Source organism: Carcharodon carcharias, chromosome 15, assembly GCF_017639515.1.
Source record: "Carcharodon carcharias isolate sCarCar2 chromosome 15, sCarCar2.pri, whole genome shotgun sequence".
NCBI classification, from domain to species: Eukaryota; Metazoa; Chordata; class Chondrichthyes; order Lamniformes; family Lamnidae; genus Carcharodon; species Carcharodon carcharias.
Window position 1 is genome coordinate 29,540,670 of NC_054481.1, and position 20,737 is coordinate 29,561,406.

The window sequence follows — 20,737 nt, forward strand, 5'->3', positions numbered from 1 at the left end:
CATTGTCAAATTTATTATTTCTAAAGTTTATTCCAATTTTAATAGCACATTCGAAATCTTTTAAAAGGTTACCATCTCCAACAGTACAAAGCTGCAGCTTATGTAACAGGGCAAGGGTTGGTTGCTATGTGCCACCACTGAGTCATTATTGATTTAGTAGGGTAAGGGTTAATTATTGCGAATCTGCAGTTACTAAGTTAATCACTGTATCTGCATAGTTACTATTGATTCAACCACTTGTGTTTATATAACACCTTTAATGTAACTATTTAAATTTTTTGTCCACTCCTTAGTGTCAGTGCATAGAAAAAGCAAAGAAACAAACTATAAACTAGATGCATTATAAATAATTGAGACGACAATATGGCAAAGCAGGTCATCTGTCTGGTCTGTCGTCTGTGCGAGTTTGTGGACAGCAAGACTGTCCAGAATGAACAAATCTGCAAAGATGCCTGCATCTTGAATCGCTCCAGCTCAGTCATTGAACTATAGTGACGTGGAGACACAAGCATGGGGAAATCTCTGGACAGTTCGCTGTCACACCTCATATGGAGGTGCAGGTTCCAAATGGGGTGGTATGAGTGAATGTAGAGAGTAAAAAGAACCCAGGTGAAATAGAGAACGAAGAATCACAGAAACTGATCCTAATCAAAAGATACAATGCACTTGCTACCTGTGAGGATAAGGATAAAGACTGTCAGAAGGGTGGCTAGAATGTAGACCATGGCACCTGGAAGAAGGAGGTTGTCCAAAAGAGTGGGGTGGGAAGGAGAAGCCTAATGTGAGAGTTTTGTAGGAGATTCAATAATCAGGGAGAGAGATAGCATTTTATGCAAGCAGGATGAGAGTCCGCATGGGAAAAGCAAATCGGAACGGTGAACATGTGACTGAAGGAATGGTGCGAGAATGAGGGGTTCCATTTCATGGGACAATGGGACCAGTACTGGAACAGGGAGGAACTGTACTGCTGGGATAGGCTCCACCTGAACCAGGCTGCAATCAGGGCTCTAGCAGAAAGGAATAAGGTGGCCACAGGGATTTTAAATGGGGAGAACAGGGTTCTGTTGGAGAAGGTACTATTGATAATAGCTACATGGCTGCAAGACAGCCAGGGCTGGGAACCAAATATACCTGGTTAAAAAGGTCAAATGGTTAAGGATGAAAACATTTCAATAATGAGGATAAAAATAAGAAAATAGTGGCGACTTTACAGGTAAAATTAAGAAATAGAAAAGGATTTAAGACGATAGTATGCATTGTGTATAGGCCTCCTGGTGAGTACCTGCGAAGTCAAAGCTTGTACAAATAGAGATCAGACAAGCATAGAGCATAGGTATTAATCAGGAATTTTAACTTTCATATAGATTGGGATAAACAGACTAGCACATAAAATAATGAATTTGAGAGTGTCTGAAATAGTTTTCTGCAACTATATATTCTAGAACCAATAAGCAGCCGGCCATATTAGTTTTGAGTAATTAGATTTAGTGAACAGTCTAATCAGTGTGTGAACAGTTCACTGTCAACATGATCAAGTTCAAAATAGTGCTTGAAAGGGAGAAACAAGAGACAATTAAGATTCTAGATTTAGACAGGATTGGCTTCAACAGGATGAGATAGAGGCTGTACACAGTTAATGTGGAAGATCTGTTAATGGGTAAAAAAAAAGATCCGTGGCCAATTGGCATCAGGAGCGGTGAAAATAAAATGCAGTTTGCGGAGAACTTCAAATACTTCCATTGAAGCCAACAGACGTACTTCCAAGTAAGCTAGGGTTAGCCAGTGATTGGAGAAAGGTTTTGTTTGGGGGCTGTGGCTGGCATGTTAAAGGGTTGTGCGCACATGGAATGCAGTGAGCACAATGCTACCCAGCAATGGTGGGAGCAAAGGATATTGAAGATGCGCAAGAGGCTAGAATTAGACAAATGCAAAAGGGTTATAGGGATGCTGCAGTTTACAGTATGCAGGGATTTGAAAACACAGATGAGAATTTCATAATGGAGGTGTTGCTTGGCCACAGATGTGTGATCAGAAGCTCATCTCAGGAATTTTTTTTTATTCTTTCATGGAATTTTGGGCATCACTGGCTATGTCAGCATTTTTATTGTCCATCCCCAATTTAAATTCAATAAAATATCTGGAATTAAAAGTCTAGTGATGACCATGAAACAATGTTGATTGTCGTAAAAACCCATCTGGTTCACTAGTGTCCTTTAGGGAAGAAAATCTGCTATCCTTACCAGGTCTGCCTACATGTGACTCCAGACCCACAGCAATGTGGTTGACTCTTAACTGCCCTCTGAAATGGACTAGCAAGCCACTCAGTTGTATCAAATTGCTAAAAACAAGTCAATAAAGAATGAAACCAGATGGACCACCCAGCAACCACCTAGGCACCGGAAGCTATAACGGTAAACTCAGCCCCGGCGGCCCTGCAAAGTCCTGCTTACTAACATCTAGGGTGCTTGTGCCAAAATTGGGAGAGCTGTCTCAGACTAGTCAAGCAACAATCTGACATAGTCATGCTCACAGTATCATATCTTACAGGTAATGTCCCAGGCACCACCTGCTGCAGGGATTAAGGTGATGAGGGAACAAGAAAGAGAGAAAAACATACTAGACCTCATCCTCACCAACCTGCCTGCTGCAGATGCATCTGTCCGTAACAGTATCAGTAGGAGTGACCACCTTTATGAAGGCAGGACTTCATCTCCACTTGAGAATACCCTCTGTGTTGTGTAGCACGATCATCGTGCCAAATGGGATAGATTTCGAACAGATTTAACATCTCAAGATTAGGCATCCATGAGGTGCTGTGGGCCATCAGCAGCAACAGTATTGTACTCATCTACAATCTGTAGCCTCAAGGCCTATCATATCCCCCACTCTACCATTACCATCAAGCCAGGTGGTCAACCCTGGTTCAATGAAGAGTGCAGGAGGGCATGCCAGTAGCAGCACCAGGCATACATAAAAGCGAGGTGTCAACCTGGTGAAGCTACAACACAGAACTACTTGCATGCCAAACAGCATAAGCAGCAAGTGATAGACAGAGCTAAGCGATTCCATAGCCAACGGATCAGATCCAAGCTCTGCAGTACTGCCACATCCAGTCGTGAATGGTGGTGAATAATTAAACAAATCACTGGAGATGGCGGCTTCACAGATATCCCCATCCTCAATGACGAAGGAGCCCAGCACATCAGTGCAAAAGATAAGGCTAAAGCATTTGCAACAATCTTCAGCCAGAAGTGCTGAGTGGATGATCTATCTCAGCTTCCTCCAGAGGATCCCAGCAGCACAGATGCCAGTTTTCAGCCAATTTGATTCACTCCACGTTATCAAGAAACTACTGAAGGCACTAGATACTGCAAAGGCTATGGGCCTTGACAATATTCTGACAATAGTAGAAGAACTTGTGCTCCAGAACTTGACACGCCCCTAGCCAAGCTGTCCCAGTACAGTCACAACACTGGCATCTACCTAGCAATGTGGAAAATTGCCCAGGTTATGTCATGTCCTGTACACAAAAGGCAGGATAAATTCCAAACCCAGCCAATTAGCACCCCACCAGGCTACTTTCGATCATCAGTAAAGTGATGGAAGGGATCACCAACAATGCTATCATGTGGCATTTGCTTAGCAATAACTTGCTCACTGGTGCTCAGTTTGTGTTCCACCAGGGTCACTCAGCTACTGACCTCATTACCACCTTGGTTCAAACATGGACAAAAGAGCTGAACTCCCAAGGTGAGGTGAGTGTGACACCAAAGCTGCATTTTACCTAATGCGGCATCAAGGAGCCTTAGCAAATCTGGAATCAATGGGAATCAGGAGGAAAACTCTCCACTGGTTGCAGTCATACCTAGCACAAAGGAAAATGGTTGTGGTTGTTGGAGGTCAATCATCTCAGTTCCAGGACATCATTGCAGGAGATCCTCAGGGTAGTGTCCTAGGACCAACCAGCTTCAGCTGCTTCATCAATGACCTCCCTTCCATCAAAGCGGCAGAAGTGGGGATGGTCGCTGATGATTACACAATATTCAGCATCCTTCGCAACTCCTCAGATACTGAAGCTGTCCATGTGCAAATACAGTGAGACCTGGACAATATCCAGGCTTGAGCTGACAAGTGGCAAGTAACATTTGCGCCTCAAGTGCCAGGCAACGACCATCTCCAACAAGAGAAAATCTAACCATTGCTCCTCGACATTCAATGGCATTACCATTACTGAATCCCCCACTATCAATATCCTGAACTAGCCATATAAACACTGCAGCTACAAGAGCAGGTCAGAGGCTAGGAATCCTGTGGCGAGAACTCACCTCTTGACTCCCCAAAGCCTGTCCACCCCATCTACTAGGCACAGGTCAGGAGTGTGATGGAACACTCTCCACTTGCCTGGATGAGGGCAGCTTCAACAACACTAGAGGACAAAGCAATCCACTTGATTGGTACCCAATCCACAAACATTCACTTGCTCCACCACCAACACACAGTGGCCGTAGTGTGTACCATCTATAAGGTAGAAGCTCACTAAGGCTCTGTAGACAGCACCTTCGAAACCCACGACTGCTACCATCTAGAAGGACAACACCACCACCACTCATTACCACCCATCCAAGCCACTCACTTTCCTGATTTGAAAATATAACGCCATACCCTTCATTGTCGCTGGGTCAAAATCCTGGAGCTCCCTCCCTAACAGCACTGTGGGTGCACCTACACCACATGGACTGCAGAGACACAAAAAGGCAGCTCAACACCATCTTCTCAAGGGCAATAAATGCTGGCCTATCTAGCGATGGCCACATCCATGAATAAAATAATAAATTGCCCTTGAAAAGATGGTGTGAGCCACCTTCTTGAGCCACTGCAGCCCATGTGGCACACCCAGGAGTTAGGGAGGGTTTTGACCCAGCAACAGCAAAAGAATGATGATATAGTTCCAAGTCAGGTGTAGTTTAGAGGGGAGCTTGCAGGTGGTGCTATTTCCCTGCATTTGTGGCCCTCGTCCTTCTATGTGGTAGAAGTGACAGTTTGGAAGGTGCTGTTGAAGGAGTTGCGGTGAGTTGCTGCAATGCATCTAGTAGATTGTACACACTGCTGCCACTGTGCTGTGGTGCACGAAGCGGTTGTTGAAGATAGTGGGTGGGGTACCAATCAAGCAGGCTTCTTTGTCCTGGATGTTGTCGAGCTTCTTGAGTGTTGTTGGAGTTGCACTCATCCAGACAAGTAGGGAGTATTCCATCACACTCCTGACTTGTGCCTTGTAGATGATGGACAAGCTTTGGGAAATCAGGTGGTGAGTTACTTGCCACAGAATTCCCAGTCTCTGACCTACTCTTGCAGACACAGTATTTATATGGCTGGGCCAGTTCAGTTTCTGTTAATGGTAACCCCCAGGATGTTGATAGTGGGGCAATGAGTGATGGTAATGTCACTGAATGTCAAGGGAAGATGGGTGATTCTCTTTTGTTGGAGATGGTTATTGCCTGGCACTTGCATATAGTGTATGTCAAATATGAAAGGTTGTGAAAAGTCTGGTTCAGTCTCTCAGTTGCCAGGGAGTGAGATGGAATTCATACCTAGGGGACAGAGTTTGTGGCAGGGACCTTCTGAAGATTTAACGGAAATAATTTTTTGTTCGTGCAGTACTGATGTCAGACAAGCAACTGATAATTTAGTATCAGTGGTAAAATTGAGAGAGGTGGTGGTGAGGTAGAGCTGAGGGTCAGCAGCATACACATGAAGACTAGCTATGTTTTCAGATCATGTGGGGCAGCAAACACATGAGAAATAGGAAGGGACTAAGGAATAGAACCTTGGGGCACACCAGAGGTAATAATGGGGAGCAGCAAGAGAAGCCATTGCAGCTGATATTCTGACTATGATTAGACAGATAGGAATGGAACTAGATGAGTTCAGCCCTATCCAGCTACACAATGGTGGAAAGGTGCTGAAGAAGGTTGGTGTGGTCAAGCATGTCAAAGGTTGCAGACAGGTTAAGAATGAGAAGGGGTCATTTTACAGTGAGATGGGTGATCAGTTTGTTCTTGTGGGAGCCTATTTTCCTATTAAATGCGGGAAATGCAATAGTTGCGAATTGCTACAAAACGTGGACACAATGAATATCAGGTATTACTGTTTCTTCATGCAAAGCCAATAAAAGTGCAGCAATTTGAAATACAAGTGTTGTAACTGCCACCTGTCTTGTACACTGGAATTTAATGCACACACATAGAAAGAGCTTGCATTTGTAAAAGTACCTCATAGCATCCTCGGGATGTTTTTACTTTTGAAGTGTAATCATTCATGTGTGCAAATCTGATATCCAATTTCCTGATTATGTTGGTGAGGGAGCAATGCTGGCCAAGGGACCAGAAGAGCCCACTGCCCTTTTGTATTGTGCCACCAAATCTTTTACTTGTCACTGAACAAATAGATGCAGCCTTAGTTTAATGTCACGTGCAAAAAAAGTTGTACCTCCAACAATGGCAAACTCCCTCAGTATTGCACTGAAGCGTCAGCCTAGTTCATATGCTCAAGTTCTGGAACCCTGAACCTAACATTCAACTGGGAGAATGCTACCAACTCAACCAACCTAACATATAGCCAAAGTACTGGGAAGAAAAGTTGTAAGAAAATGCCTTGATCATTGTGCATTTTTTTCATTTATGGGTAGCTTTCAATGTTTATAATGATCGGTCAAATTTAAATTACTTCTGTAGTGACTTTCTCAGTTCATGAAAAATAGCTGACTTCACAATGAGGGATGTGGGCTATATTGTTAATGGCAATTTATTGATTCTGGAGCAGCTGGATCCAGAACCTTGGCTGCCCAATTATCTAATCTGATACCACAAAACCATAGAATACGACATGGCAGGAGGCAGCCATTTGGTCCATCGTATATGTGCTGGCATATCTGTTAGATAGACCCAAAACTAATCCAACTGCCCAAGTTGCCCCCATAGTCTTGCATATTACTTGGATTCAAATCCTTAAATCCAACAACTCTCTCCACCTGAAGTCATTCAGGCTTATAGAGGGCACATATTTGCTCATAGATGAAACACTATAGAATTGTAGAATTTACAGCAAAATAAGCCATTCAGCCCATTGTACCTGTGCCAGTGCCAGCTTCTCAACAGCAGCTACACTAAGCCCACTTTCTTGCCCTTTCCCTGTATCCTTTTAAACTCTTTTAAAGCGCTGGATCAATTTCATTTCAAATGATGATAATAATCACCGACTGAAGAATTGAAATGAAGCATCCTATGTCCTAATAACTCTTTAGAGAATAAAACAACTTGTCCCATTGCTCTTCTAAATGATAACTCTTTATTCTTTCTTCGGATGCGGCAGCATTTGTAGCCCATCCCTAATTGCCCTTGAACTGGGTGCTAGCCTGTTTCAGAGGGCAGTTAAGAGTCAACCACACTGCTGTGGGTCTGGAGTCACATGTAGGCCAGACCAGGCAAGGATGATTGATTTCCTTCCTTAGTGAACCAGATGGGTTTTTAATAACCTGAGACTAGCTTTTATATTCCAGATTTTTATTAATTGAATTTAAATTCCACCAGCTGCCATGGTGGGATATGAATACATGTCTCCTGGGCATTATGTTCTGTCTCTGGATTACTGGTCCAGTGACATTACCACTACGCCAACCGTCTCCCCTAATTCTGCTCTGATCTCCCAATCAGTAGGAACAATCTCTCAGCATTTACCCAACGTTGTACTACGACCACCATTTTCATACTGACCTGTGATAAGGCCTAGTACTGTTGGCACCTGATCCAGTAGCAGTTTTCGGAGCTCCTCCTTCCGTGCCACACTGAGGTCCTCCCGTGGGCATGCTAACTCCTCAGAGGTAGTCTTCAACATGATCAGACCCAAAGGCGTGGTGGAAGGAGCCTGGATTAGCTAAATAGGAATACATTTCACAGCTTACAGAGAACCAGACAAAATAGGTGTTGTTATCGCAGAGTTAGAACATTCACAAGTGACTTGAAATAATTCACCTCAGCAGCATACAACTTGTTCTTCCTCCCTTCTCCTTCCTCCTCCTCCAGGCACACACCACTAGCTGCAGCTCTAATCAGCCAGGCAGGTAAAGCGTCCCAGGAGGGGTACTAAGACTGACCAAGGGCTTCATCAGCTGAAGACAAATGAATCCCTTTTAAAACTCCCTATGACAGGCATCTCTGAAACTAATGCTAACCATTAGACAGGAGACAGGAAAGCTGCAACCTGTGCCTGACCCCATGCAACTGGATAACCTCATAACTTGAACGCACTGAATTTGCAAAGCCTAATGAAGCTCTGCAGCTGTTCAAGTTCCGAATCTAACCCTGACCTTACACTTGCTTGGCCAGACTCAAACAGCTAATGTAAATGAAGCAGTTTGATGCTTTCAATGAGACGTCCTATGCCCATTAAAAAGCTAGATAAATTTGACACTCTTAGTACCATCCTGAGCCTGCCACATTGAGCTTGGACAGGTTCAGAGCTCTGCAGCTGCACATCACCCTATCTGCAGCCTCAAACAGTATGTGGCATACAAGCAGCCAATTAGCAATTCTTCTTGTCACTTCAACTGATGTAGAGGGAAGTGGAAAAAGCTAAGTTAGTAGTACACAAGCCCAAAACAGTCTTATTTTTAATTTTGAAAGGCTACTTGAATGTTGGCCTTTAACTCAAGTGAATTGGGATTCAAAAGTAAGGAAGTGATGCTTCAGTTGTAGGTAACTCTGGTCAGAACCTATCTGGAGTGTACTGGTTCACTAAGGAAGGAAATCAATCATCCTTGCCTGGTCTGGCCTACAGTTTTGGACACCAATCCTCAGGAAAGACATATTGCATTTTGAGAAGATACAAGTCAAATTTAGCAGCATGTTACCAGGATTTAAAGGGTTAGATTATGAGGAAAGGTTAGATTATGAGGAAAGGTTGTATAAACTTAGCTTATATTCCCCTGATTTTAGAAAGTTGAAGAGTAGTTAACCAAGGTATTTACAATGATGAAAGATTTGTTTATTTATTTATTCATTCATGACATGTGGGTGGCTAGGCCAGCATTTATTGCCCGTCCCATTCTATGGGGGAAATAGTGAAATTATTTCCTATGGTGGGGGAAATCCAGAACAAGGGGGTACGACATAAAATTAGAGCTAGGCAATTTAGGAGTGAAATCAAGAAGCAGTTCTTCAAAGTGTTAGCATGATGGCAAGAAAGGAATCTGGATTTATTTTGGGAGACCAGTGTTATTCTTAGGGAAATTATATTATTGACAGATAAAACAATTTACAATATTACTGCCATTAGATACTAGTAATTATAGGTGTATCCAGACCAATACAATTTAAGCTTCTCTTGCATACATTACCTGTAATGTGCTGGTGAAAAAATCATGGTAAAACATTGGCCAATCCTGCCTCCCGATATCCACAATTACTTTACACAACTTGTTGCGAATGAAATATGGCATTGTCTTGTGGTGCGCCAACAGAAGCTTGGGTAGGCAGCTTCGAATCTCCATTTTGTCTTGAGACGGGACTCCCAACCACATCTTATTAATCAGGTTCTGATGGGCAAAAGCAGTCAGATTTTTTTTCCATAAAGTTAATGCAAACAATTAACCCTGAACAAAATATAGGTTCAAATTACAAGTAAAAATTTTCCTGACCTGGCATTCAAAAGGTGTTCATCAAAATCAGCAATTATAGAACTGCATTACTAGCTAGTTTGTGTAGTTTACCTTTAACTCCTGCCTCACTTATGGCATCAGGACCCTATGTTCGCACTAGTTTAGTATCCGTTTTGTAAAACGTCTTGGTATGTTTATGTTAAAAGAACATTAAAATTACTGATTGCTGTTGATTTGTAAGAAACCTCTTTAGTGGCCGCACCCTAGTCTGCTGGGGTGCACTGAATCAACATCTTAAATAACTCATCTGCAGCACAATATTGCAAACTAAAATGAGTCAAACCATATTATAGAAAAAGTGATGTAATGTGGATTGGGCTAGAGACACCAACAGCTACTTTTTGCAACCTATATGCATCCTTGTACTGGAAGGAAACCACTACTATGTACCTGAGATTAAGGTTCTCCCTCCACACCGCCCTCAGCCTCACTTTATAATTCAGTCCTCAAATTTTATCCAGTGTTACTGGGCTTGGTTAAAAACCAGCCATAAACTATCACTGTACTGAACGTGACTAAGATTGGGATTCCAAGCCCAAGTTACACCATGACTCAATAAGCCCATGTTTGAACATTCTGCTTTTGGAAATAACAGGAAGCAGCAGGGCCAGTGCAAACTTCTGCAAGGTCTGTCACACAGTTTTCATTCAATATTCCTGACTCACCTCAAACACCGTCAAGCTGTACATCATGACATACTCATTACGAGTGTTGGATAAGAAGTAAATACAATGTTGCCATGCTCCAATTTGCTGTGCAAAGTTATTTAATAGCTCCTCTGTGGAACAAAGAATATTCACAATGAGGCAAGCTTCCAATAGAAACCGCATTAACGTAGGCACTGCAAATCCCCATAAATTATCCCAATCACAATTACAGTATATATAGGGTTTAAGACCACAGTAACTGTTAAAAGTTGATTCAAATAAGAACATCCATGGTACTTTAAATAAGGTAGAATCTTTTAAAAGTTCAGACAAAAACAATGCCTTATATCTTTATAATTCTATGAAGAAATGTACATACGAACATAGGAATTAGGAGTTGTGGGCCCCTCGTCCCCCCAAGCCTGCTCCTCCAGTCAATAAGATCATGACTGATCAGATTGTAGCCTCAACCCCACATTCCCACCTACCCCTGATAACCTTTCACCCCTTTGCTCATCAAGAATCTAGCTCCGCCTTAAAAATATTCAAAGACTCTGCCACCCCCACCTTTTGAAGAAGGGCTCCAAAGACTCATGGCTCTCTGAAAACATTTCTGATCTCAGCCTCAGATGGACGACCCCTTACTTTTAAACAGTGGCCCCTAGTTCTAGATTCTTCCACAAAAGGAAACATCCTTTCCACATCCACCTTGGCAAGACCCCTTAGGACATTATATTTCAGTCAAGTCTCCTCTTAACTCTTCCAAACTCCAGTGGATATAAGCCTAGCCTGACCAACCTTTCCTCAAAGAACAACCAACCCATTCCAGGTATTAGTCTAGTAAACCTTCTCCAAACTGCTTTCAATGCATTTATATCTTTCCTTAAATAAGGAGACCAATACTGTACACAGTACTCCAGATGTGGTCTCACCACTGTCCTGTATTACTGAAACAACCTCCCTACTTTTGTATTAAATTCCCCTTGCAATAAATGATAACATTCTATTAGCTTTCCTAATTACTTGCTGTACCTGCATACTAACATTTTGTGATTCATGCACTAGGACACCCAGGTCCCTCTGCATTTCAGAGCTCTGCAATCTCACCATTTAGATATGCTTTTTCATTCTTCCTGCCAAAATGGACAATTTCACATTTTCCCACATTATATTCCATTTGCCAGATCTCTGCCCATTCACTTAACCTACCAATACCTATTTGTAGCTTCATGTCCTCTTCACAACTTACTTTCCTACCTAACTTTGTCTCATCAGCAAATTTAGCAACCATGCCTTTACTCTCCTCACCCAAATCACTTGTATAAGTTGTGAAGAAGTTGATGCTCCAACACTGATTCCTATGGCACACCACTCATTACATCTTGCCAATGTGAAAATTACCCAGTTATGCCTACTGTTTCCTGTTAACTAGCCAATCTTCCATCCATGCCAACATGTCACCCCCCTACACCAGGAGTTATTGTTTTCCGTAATAAGCTTTGATGTATCACCTTATCAAGATCATTTGATAAGGTAAGGAAATCGAAGTACAGTACATCCACCAGTTCCCCTTCATCCACAGCACATGTTACTTCTTCAAAGAACTCCAATAAATTGGTTAAACATGGTTTCCTTTTCAAAAAACAATGCTGACTCTGCCTGATTGCCCCAATTTTCCTAAGTACCCTGTTATAACATCTTTAATAATAGCTTCTAACATTTTCCCTATGACAGGTGCTAGGCTAACTGGCCTGTAAGTTTCTTGTTTCCTGTCTCCCTTCCTTTCTGAATAAAGGAGCTACATTCACTATAAATAGAAATGATTAAGTAAAAACATGTAGACAGTCTTAAGTAAAAAGAGAAACAGTAACATGCAGTCACAGTAAATTATAAAAGGAGTTTACACATGTGAGCACTGATGGAGACCAATGCCTCCTCCACCCCAGAGATAATACAGGGGGTAATCACTATGGGTTGGCACCACACATTTGGTCTCCAATATGACAGGGATTGGGAGGAGGAGACAATTCCAATCTCAAAACAAATCTTCATATCTCTCAAAATAGCCAGCTGGTAAACATCACAACAGAATCAAATAGGGCTACAATTCCCAGCACAGCAGAAGAGGTACAGCAACAGACAGGAGGGACATCAAGTCAGGTGGAAGGAGATAAAAATAGAATAATTCTCATATGCCTCCATACAGCAAAGAACGAATATCATGTCATCAGAGCTCCCCGGCAACATAGCAATTCATCCAGAGAAATATGAGAAGCTGGAAGCAATAGCCAGCTCTAGTCACTTACCAATCTCCCTTTTTCGCTCATTTGTGGTGCAACTGTGGAAAAACTCAGTCATAAGACTCTCCAATGCACGCAGAGAGGCCTCTTCAGATGCCTGTGAAAACAGTGAGGCAGCATTAATTAACCAGAAATTAATGTGGGTTGAGATTGGTTTGGAGGACTCACCTATATACTGTACATCATTAAGTGTTCTCAAAAAGTTAGTGCACAATTCCAAGACTGCAAAGAGAATGGGGAGATAAAAATCTGAAAGACGGGGTCACACTAAACTTGGGTTTAAGTCAGACGGAGACAAGGAGTTCAGGTTTTGGAATCATCGTCCTATCTAGAAGGGGATGTTTGGAATTTACATGGAGGCAAATACAGCAGCAATGCTGTAGTTGTGATTTATGTCATGATCTACATTAATGCAAGATTTCTGCCAGAATTTCAATCTACATTTGTTTACTGATCAATTAGCAGATCTGAAATCTAACAGCTAAAGGGAAACGTGGGATTCCCTTTCCACTGTGTGCACAGGGGTGACAACATAGGAAACACGAGCAATGATTTCAGCTTGAATGGTCTATAGCAGCAAGATCCAGGGAAACTCCACTGACCATGCATGCAGATGATGCCAATTCCTGAGCTTTAGGTTTGGCCCTCAGATTGGTCCCAACTCACACCCCATTGTTTTCTATGCAGTACCTAACTTGGCTCTCAACAGGTCACGTTTAGCTCTCAAAAGTTAATACATTCAGTTATACTTTCCCAAAGATAAAATGCATGGGATAGATTCGGAAAAAGAACTCCACGAAATTTGCTCTTCCCCTTTAACTCCTGTTAGATATCCCTGCAGTTTAAGCATTCATTCATTTTTTAAATTCTTTTATGGTACATGGGCGTCACTGGCAAAGCCAACATTTGTTGCATTAACATTTTTAACATAACATTAGCTAATGGGAACTACACAGTGCAATGAATGGAAGATTGTAAATGAAGGATACATGTATCTTGGCGGGGGGGGGCACATATTGAAAGTAAATTTGTTCTAGAAACCATCTTGTTCTATCGCAATAAACACAGAATTTGAAGGAATAATCCATGAAAATAGGGCAGGACATCCCAAAGCACTCCTAAATTAATCTGCCTTCCAGCAAAGCTACGACTGCAATATGAAAGGAACCTCCTCAACAGAGTGAAGTGTGTTTGGGGGGGCATCAGGCAGGGAGGAGGAAGTGAAAAGTAACATGAAGGAATTCACATTAAAAAACTGTAGTAATTGAACTACATCAAGGGAGAGGAATTCATACAGAATTGTCTAAACAGTATTAACGATTACCAAATGCAGAGGCTCCTCTGGAATTATTACAAGTTTCAAAACATTTGCATTACGTCACAGCAATGGAATGCACAAGAGCTTACCAGAAAAACAGCTTTAAATAAGATTAAAGGCTTTTTTGGGAGGTTTAATATTACATTTTCTTTCGCACAAACTAACATTACTAACAAACTCTACTTTCCCAAAGAGAAAATGCAAGGGATATATTCGGAAAAAGAACTCCACGAAATTTGTTCTTCCTCTTTAACTCCTATTATCCCTGTAGTTTAGATATTAGTTTTTAAAAATTATTTTATGGTATATGGGTTCACGGCAAATAGGGACAGTTTTCAGACCAGCCTGAATGGTGTGGACCTCCAGTTCGGCCCTCGAAAAAGCATTCACACAAATTCAGACTATTTCAAATCACATGGCAGTAATGCAGACCGAAACAAAATCAGCCTACTTTGGTACTGCTGCTACATAATCTACTTACCTCCACCCACCAACATAAACCAAGAGAGCCGAGGCCCCACAACACCAGATTTGACTAGCTTGTAGAATCACTGACTAGCAATGTTTCAATTAATAAAAACAAGCTTCTATGCAACATTTCTAGAGTTCCACTCACTTTGAAGATTTTGTGGTTTACCAGGGCAATATGGAGGAAGACACAAGACAGGTTAGGAGTTGGAAAGTGCCATACAACAATTTTTTTTTTAAAAAAAGGAGACTTTTAAAAGAAGAGTTGACAAGGTTAAGTGGTTTTGAATGTGTTCCAGAGAGCAGGCTAGGACATACCCCACTTTAAATCAGCGATCTTCAGCTGTTAAGGCCAAAAAAAGAGATTTGCAAACACAGATGAGGGTAATGAAGTAGATACACCATAGGATGGGAAACCAGCAAGGTCAAGTATAGGCAGAGGTGATGGGTGTGAAGGATTTTAAGAAAGGATTGGTGCTACATAGTTCTGGGCCAACTACCATTTGCGAAGGGAGGCTAACAAGGAGAGTATTCTCAGCTCACTGCTGCATGTTTACCCACGTAAAGACTGACAAAAGCTTGGAAACTACATGACTGTGAGCAGTATGTGAAAAGGAACTATATTGTGCTGGTAAATGCAACATATGGACTCAGATCTGGATTATGTAGCCCCTGCTCTTGTCCAAAGCACTCATCTTTTGAAGTCACAGAATTTGAGCTGGTGCAGCAACCTTCAAAAAAGTGATCCCCTCCAGTGTCACCCGAGCCTTCGCCCACCCTTCAAATAACAAATGATAAGCAAATAAAAATACAGGGAGAAAGTAACTTGTCATCATACTGTAAAATCAAGTGTAACAAAATAATTAGTAATAGAAAAATGACTGACAAAGAAACAAAGTGGCAGAAATGGCAGCATTTGTGCATGAAGAGTTTGCAATTATCATTTTCACAATTTCTGATTTTAGGACTTTATGCGAACAGAAATGCCTCGAAAGATACCAGAAGTGTCTCCAACAAATGCTGAACTTTTAGTTCCGCATCATCTGAGCTCCAGTAGTTGACTGACTACCCAACTTCCCTTCCTCATAACACTAATAGCTGATACTGTAAATGGTTGTATCTCCTTCACTTTCAATTTTGCTGTCACCACCCTCTCCTCAAAGAAACTCACCATTTAAACCTGTCCTTGCAAACCACCCACTAATAAGTTCAATTTCCTCCCTAAACTCTCTTGAATGGTTTGCTGCCTTTACAATCCCTGTCACATTCACAACCCACAGAAAACAGGTGGTTAAAATATCAAAGCAGAAAGCATGCTTCACCCCACTTCTTCCCCATGTGCTCCTCTTGTCAAGGTGTTTACCCTTGTTGGGCATTTTAGGATGCTCCAAGGGCATTAAAGCCTTTTGGAGTGCATTTAATATTCTTCTGTAAGAAAATACATTGGCCATTTTGCACATTGCAAGGTCCTACTAACAGCACTTGAATGAATGACCAGACAATGGTTTTGGTGTTTGAATTAGGAATGTGGGGCAGAACATAGGGGAAACTCACTGTTCCAAATAGTATGACATCTTATATCAACCTGAACAGTTAAATGGGGCTTTGGGTTAACATCTACTCCAAAAGACAGCAGCTCTGACAATGTAGCTGTAGATGTCAACTCAGATTATGCAACCAAGATTGAGTGGGACTTGAAACTACAAGCTTCTAACGAAGGTGAGAGCCAGGCTAATACATGACTGATTAGACCAGTGGGATAATCCAGTCGTGAAAGGTGGTAGCCAATTAAACAAATAACTGGAGGAGGGACTTCACGAACATCCCCAATCTCAATGTTAAGAAAGGCCAGCACGTCAGTGCAAAAGATAAGGCTGAAGCATTTGTAGCCACCTTCAGCCAGGAGAACTAAGTGGATGATCCATCTCAGTTGCTTCCTTAGGTCCCAGCACCACAGAAGCCAGTCTTAAGCCGATTTAATTCATAGGAACATAAGAGTAGGCCATTTGGCCCTTCGAGCCTGCTGTGCCATTTGATTAGATCATGGTTGATCTTGTTGCAGTCTCAACTCCACTTTCCTTTCTGTGCCCATAGCCATCAACTCCTTTGCCAATCAAAAATCTAACTCAGCTTTGAATAAATTCAATGACCCAGCTTCCACTGCTTTCTGGGGTACAGAATTCCACAGGCCAGAATTTTCTGGTCCTATCAAGGCAGGACCTGCCACAGGAGATTCGGCAGCCCAGCCATGAGTGCATTGACTTTCAGTGGAACTGGATGATCCCGGTGGCTGGCAGGGCCAGAAAATCCTACCCATAGACCAAATTACTCTCGGAGAAAAAAATTCTCAGCTCCATCTTGAAAGGGAGATCTCTTATTCTTAAACAGCATCCCCTGGTTCTAGTTTCCTCCCACAAGAGACGACATGATATGGATCATCCACTTAGTTCTTCTGGCTGAAGTTGGTTACAAATGCTCGCAATAAATGCCAACATTCCACTTGCCTTCCGAATCACTTACTGTACCTGCACACAAACTTTGAGGTTCATGTACCAGAACGCCCAAATCCATCTGTACCTCCAAGTTCTGCAAATTCTCACCATTTAACTGGTATACTGCTTTTCTGTTCTTCCTGCCAAAGTGGACAAGTTCACATTTTCCTACATTATACCCCATCTGCCCGATGTTTGCCCACTCACTTAATCTATCTTTATCCCTTTGCAGGCTTTACCTCCTCTTGACAACTTATTTTCTTACCTATCTTGATGCCATCAGCAAATTTAGCTACCATACATTTGGTAACTACATCTAAGTCATTGATATAGACTGTAAATAGTGAGGCCCCACCACTGATCCCTGTGGCACTCCATGAGTTGCAGCTTGCCAACCCGAAAGAGACCTATTTATCCCTACTGTTTCCTGTTAGTTAACCAATCCTTTATCCATGCTAATATTTTACTCCTTACACCTTGTGCTCCTATCACGTGCAATAACCTTCGATATCAACAGTGCTATCAAGCGGCACTTGATTAACAATAGCCTGCTCATTAAAGAGCTGAACTCCCAAGGGGAGGTGAGTGAGACTGCCCTTGACATCAAGGCTGCATTTGACTGAATGTGGCATCAAGAAGCCCAAGCAAAAGCAGTCTTACTGTTAAGGGACCTATAAACTACTCCAAGTGACCCTTTACCTTTCCTATTTCTTATCTCTATCCAAAATGATTCTACACCTTGCTCTTTTGAGATAAGGTCACCTTTCATGAATATACTAAAGGCATCCTTAATTAACAGAGCTAGCTTCCTGTCTTTTCAAAATGTCAAATACCCTTTCATAGTCAGGTTTCAGCCTTGATCACCTTGCAACCATGTCTTTGTAATGGCTATCAGGTAATTTTTAAAAAATTCATTCACAGGATGTGGGCTTTGCTGGCTCGGCAGCATTTATTGCCCATCGCTAGTTGCCCTTAAGGTGGTGCTGAGCTGCCTTCTTGAACTGCTGCAATCCATGTGGTGTAGGTACACTCACAGTACTGTTAGGAAGGGAGTTCCAGGATTTTGATTCAGCCACAGTGAAGAAACAACAATATATTTCCAAGTCAGGATGGTGAGTGACTTGGAGGGGAACTTCCAGGTGGTGGTGTTCCCATCTATCAGCTGCCTTTGTCCTTCTAGGTGGTAGTGGTCGTGGGTTTGGAAGCTGCTGTTTAAGGAGCCTTCCTGAATTCCTGCACTGCATCTTGCAGATGGTACACACTGCTGCTACTGGGCGTTGGTGGTGGAGGGAGTGAATGTTTGTGGATGTGGTGCCAATCAAGCGGGCTGCTTTGTCCTGGATGGTGTCAAGCTTGAGTGTTGTGGGAGCTGCATTCATCCAGGCAAGTGGGGAGTATTCCATCACACTCCTGACTTGTGCTTGTAGATGGTGGACAGGCTTTGGGGAGTCAGGAGGTGAGTTACTCATCGATGATTTCTAGTCTCTGAACTGCTTTTGTAGCCACAGTATTTATATGGCTAGTCCAGTTCAGTTTCTGGTCAATGGTAACCTCCAGGATGTCGATGGTGGATGATTCAGTGATGGTAATATCATTACACATCAAGATGCGACAGTTGAATTCTCTCTTGTTGGAGATAGTCATTGCCTGACACTTGTGTGGTGCGAATGTCACTTGCCACTTTTCAGTCCAAGCCTGGATTTTGTCCAGGTCTTGCTGCATTTGTACATGTACTTCTTCAGTATCTGAGGTGTCACGAATGGTGCTGAACATTGCACAATCAGCGAACATCCCCACTTCTGACCTTATGATGGAAAGAAGGAATATACATTTATTTCTGCATTGTCATCCATTTTGTTGCACACATCCAGATGCAGCACTTTTCAAATCTCACTGGGTCCGTGCTCTCAGTTGCTCCCCTTTTCACTCCACTTAATATTAAGAAACCAGGTAAGCACATTGGATACAACAAAAGCAATAGTCCATGACAGCATTCCATGCTGAACAAGACTCGAGCTCCAGAACTAGCCCTCAACCAAGCTATTCCAGTATAACGACAGCACTGACATCTACCTGACAATATGGAAAATTGCCCAGGTATGTCCTGTCCACAAAAAGCAGAACAAATCCAATCTGATCAATTACTTTCTCAGTTAACTCTTAAGGAGATGAAAGATATCAAGCGGCACTTACTCAGGCTCTATTAATTAGTATGCTTGGCTTGGGTTCCACCAGGGCCACTGCTTCAAACTTCATCACAGCCTTGGCCCAAACATGGTCAAAAAAAGCACTGAATTCCAGAGGCAAGGTGAGAATGGTTACAGTTGACATCAAAGCAACATTTGACTGTGGCAACAAAAAGTGCTAGCAAAATTGAAGTCAATGGAAATCGGGGGGGAAATTCTACACTAATTTGAGTCGTATCTAGCAGAAAGGAAAATGGTTGAGGTCATTGGAGACCTCTCAATCATCGTAGCCCAGGACATCACTGCAGGAGCTCCTCAGGGTAATGCTGTAAGCCTAACCATCACTGACCTTCCTTTCATCATAAGGAAGTGAGAATGCTCATTGATGATTGCAGTGTTCAATTCTATTCACAACTTCAAGAATAGTAAAGCAGTCTGTGCCTGCAAGCAGCAAGGCCTGGACAACATTCAGACTTGTGCTAAGTAGCATTTGCACCACACAACTGCCTCAACAAGTGAGAATCTAATCGTCTCACCATGACATTCAATGGCATTACCTTTGTTGAACACATCAACTTCTTTGGGGGGGGTTACCACTGATCAGAAACTGAACTGGACCAGCTATATAAATACTATGGCCACAAGAGCACATCAGAGGCTGGGAATTCTGCAGCAACTACCTCAACTCCTGACTCCCCAAAGCCTTCCACTATCTACAAAGCACAAGTCAGGAATGTGATGGAAGAGTCTCCACTTTCCTGGATAAGTGCAGCTATACCAACTCCAGAAGCTCAATGCCATCCCAGGCAAAGCAGCCGAGTTGATCAGCACCGCATCCACTACTTTAAATATTCACTCCCTCCACCATCACTGCATCTTGGTTGCAGTGTGTACCAGCTGCAAGACACACTGCTGAAACTTGCCAAGGCTCCTTCAACAGCACCTTCCAAATCCACAACCTGGAAGAACAAGGGCAGCAGACACATGGGAACACCACCATCTGCAATTTCCCCATCAAGTTGCACATCATCCTAACTTGGAAATATATCATTGTTCCTTCACTATCATCAGGTCAAAATCCTAGAACTTCCTAACAGCATGATTCAAGGTAGCTCACTACCACCTCCTCAAAGGCTTTTAGGAATAGGTAATAAATGTTTGTCTTGCCATAATGCACAGATCCAAAGAATAAATAAAAACAAAAGCTCTTCACTCATGCCTGATGTACTCATCATCATCATCATATCATCTCGAATATTAAAGGGTGTCTTCATGAATCTGAAGTGTCCCAAGCAATCCTGAAATCTTTAAATCCATTAATTAAGTCTGATATGTAATTTTATTTGAGGTCATCCTGCCCTTCAGCAGCTGCTTACAGTATATACTTTAAAAGCTTTCATTTTAGGGCAAACTACTGTTCCATAAGCAAGTACAAAATGCTACAGAGGTACAGGCAAAGCTCCAGACAAGTATTGAAGGTGCTGCAAAGCTGCTCCCAGCATTTTGCTGGTTGCAAGTTGCTGGTGTAATACTGTAGAAGATAACTCATTTGCCCCCTGGATATAAGGAAATTTCACAGGCCAGGACAAATTATAGTTATGTAAAAACATGTTC

General features: G+C 42.3%; 1 protein-coding gene across 2 annotated transcripts in view; it reads right to left on the reverse strand.

The window, feature by feature from the left end:
* xpo6 (exportin 6) overlaps positions 1 to 20,737 on the reverse strand; it is a 123,441-nt gene that overhangs the window by 66,177 nt on the left and 36,527 nt on the right. For both annotated transcript variants that reach the window (XM_041206138.1, XM_041206136.1), the window contains exons 2-5: positions 12,666 to 12,756; positions 10,378 to 10,490; positions 9,392 to 9,589; positions 7,770 to 7,929 (exon numbers count right to left, since the gene is read on the reverse strand). In XM_041206138.1, coding sequence (XP_041062072.1) covers positions 7,770 to 7,929; positions 9,392 to 9,589; positions 10,378 to 10,490; positions 12,666 to 12,756 — 562 coding nt within the window. The remainder of the gene's footprint in view (positions 1 to 7,769; positions 7,930 to 9,391; positions 9,590 to 10,377; positions 10,491 to 12,665; positions 12,757 to 20,737) is intronic.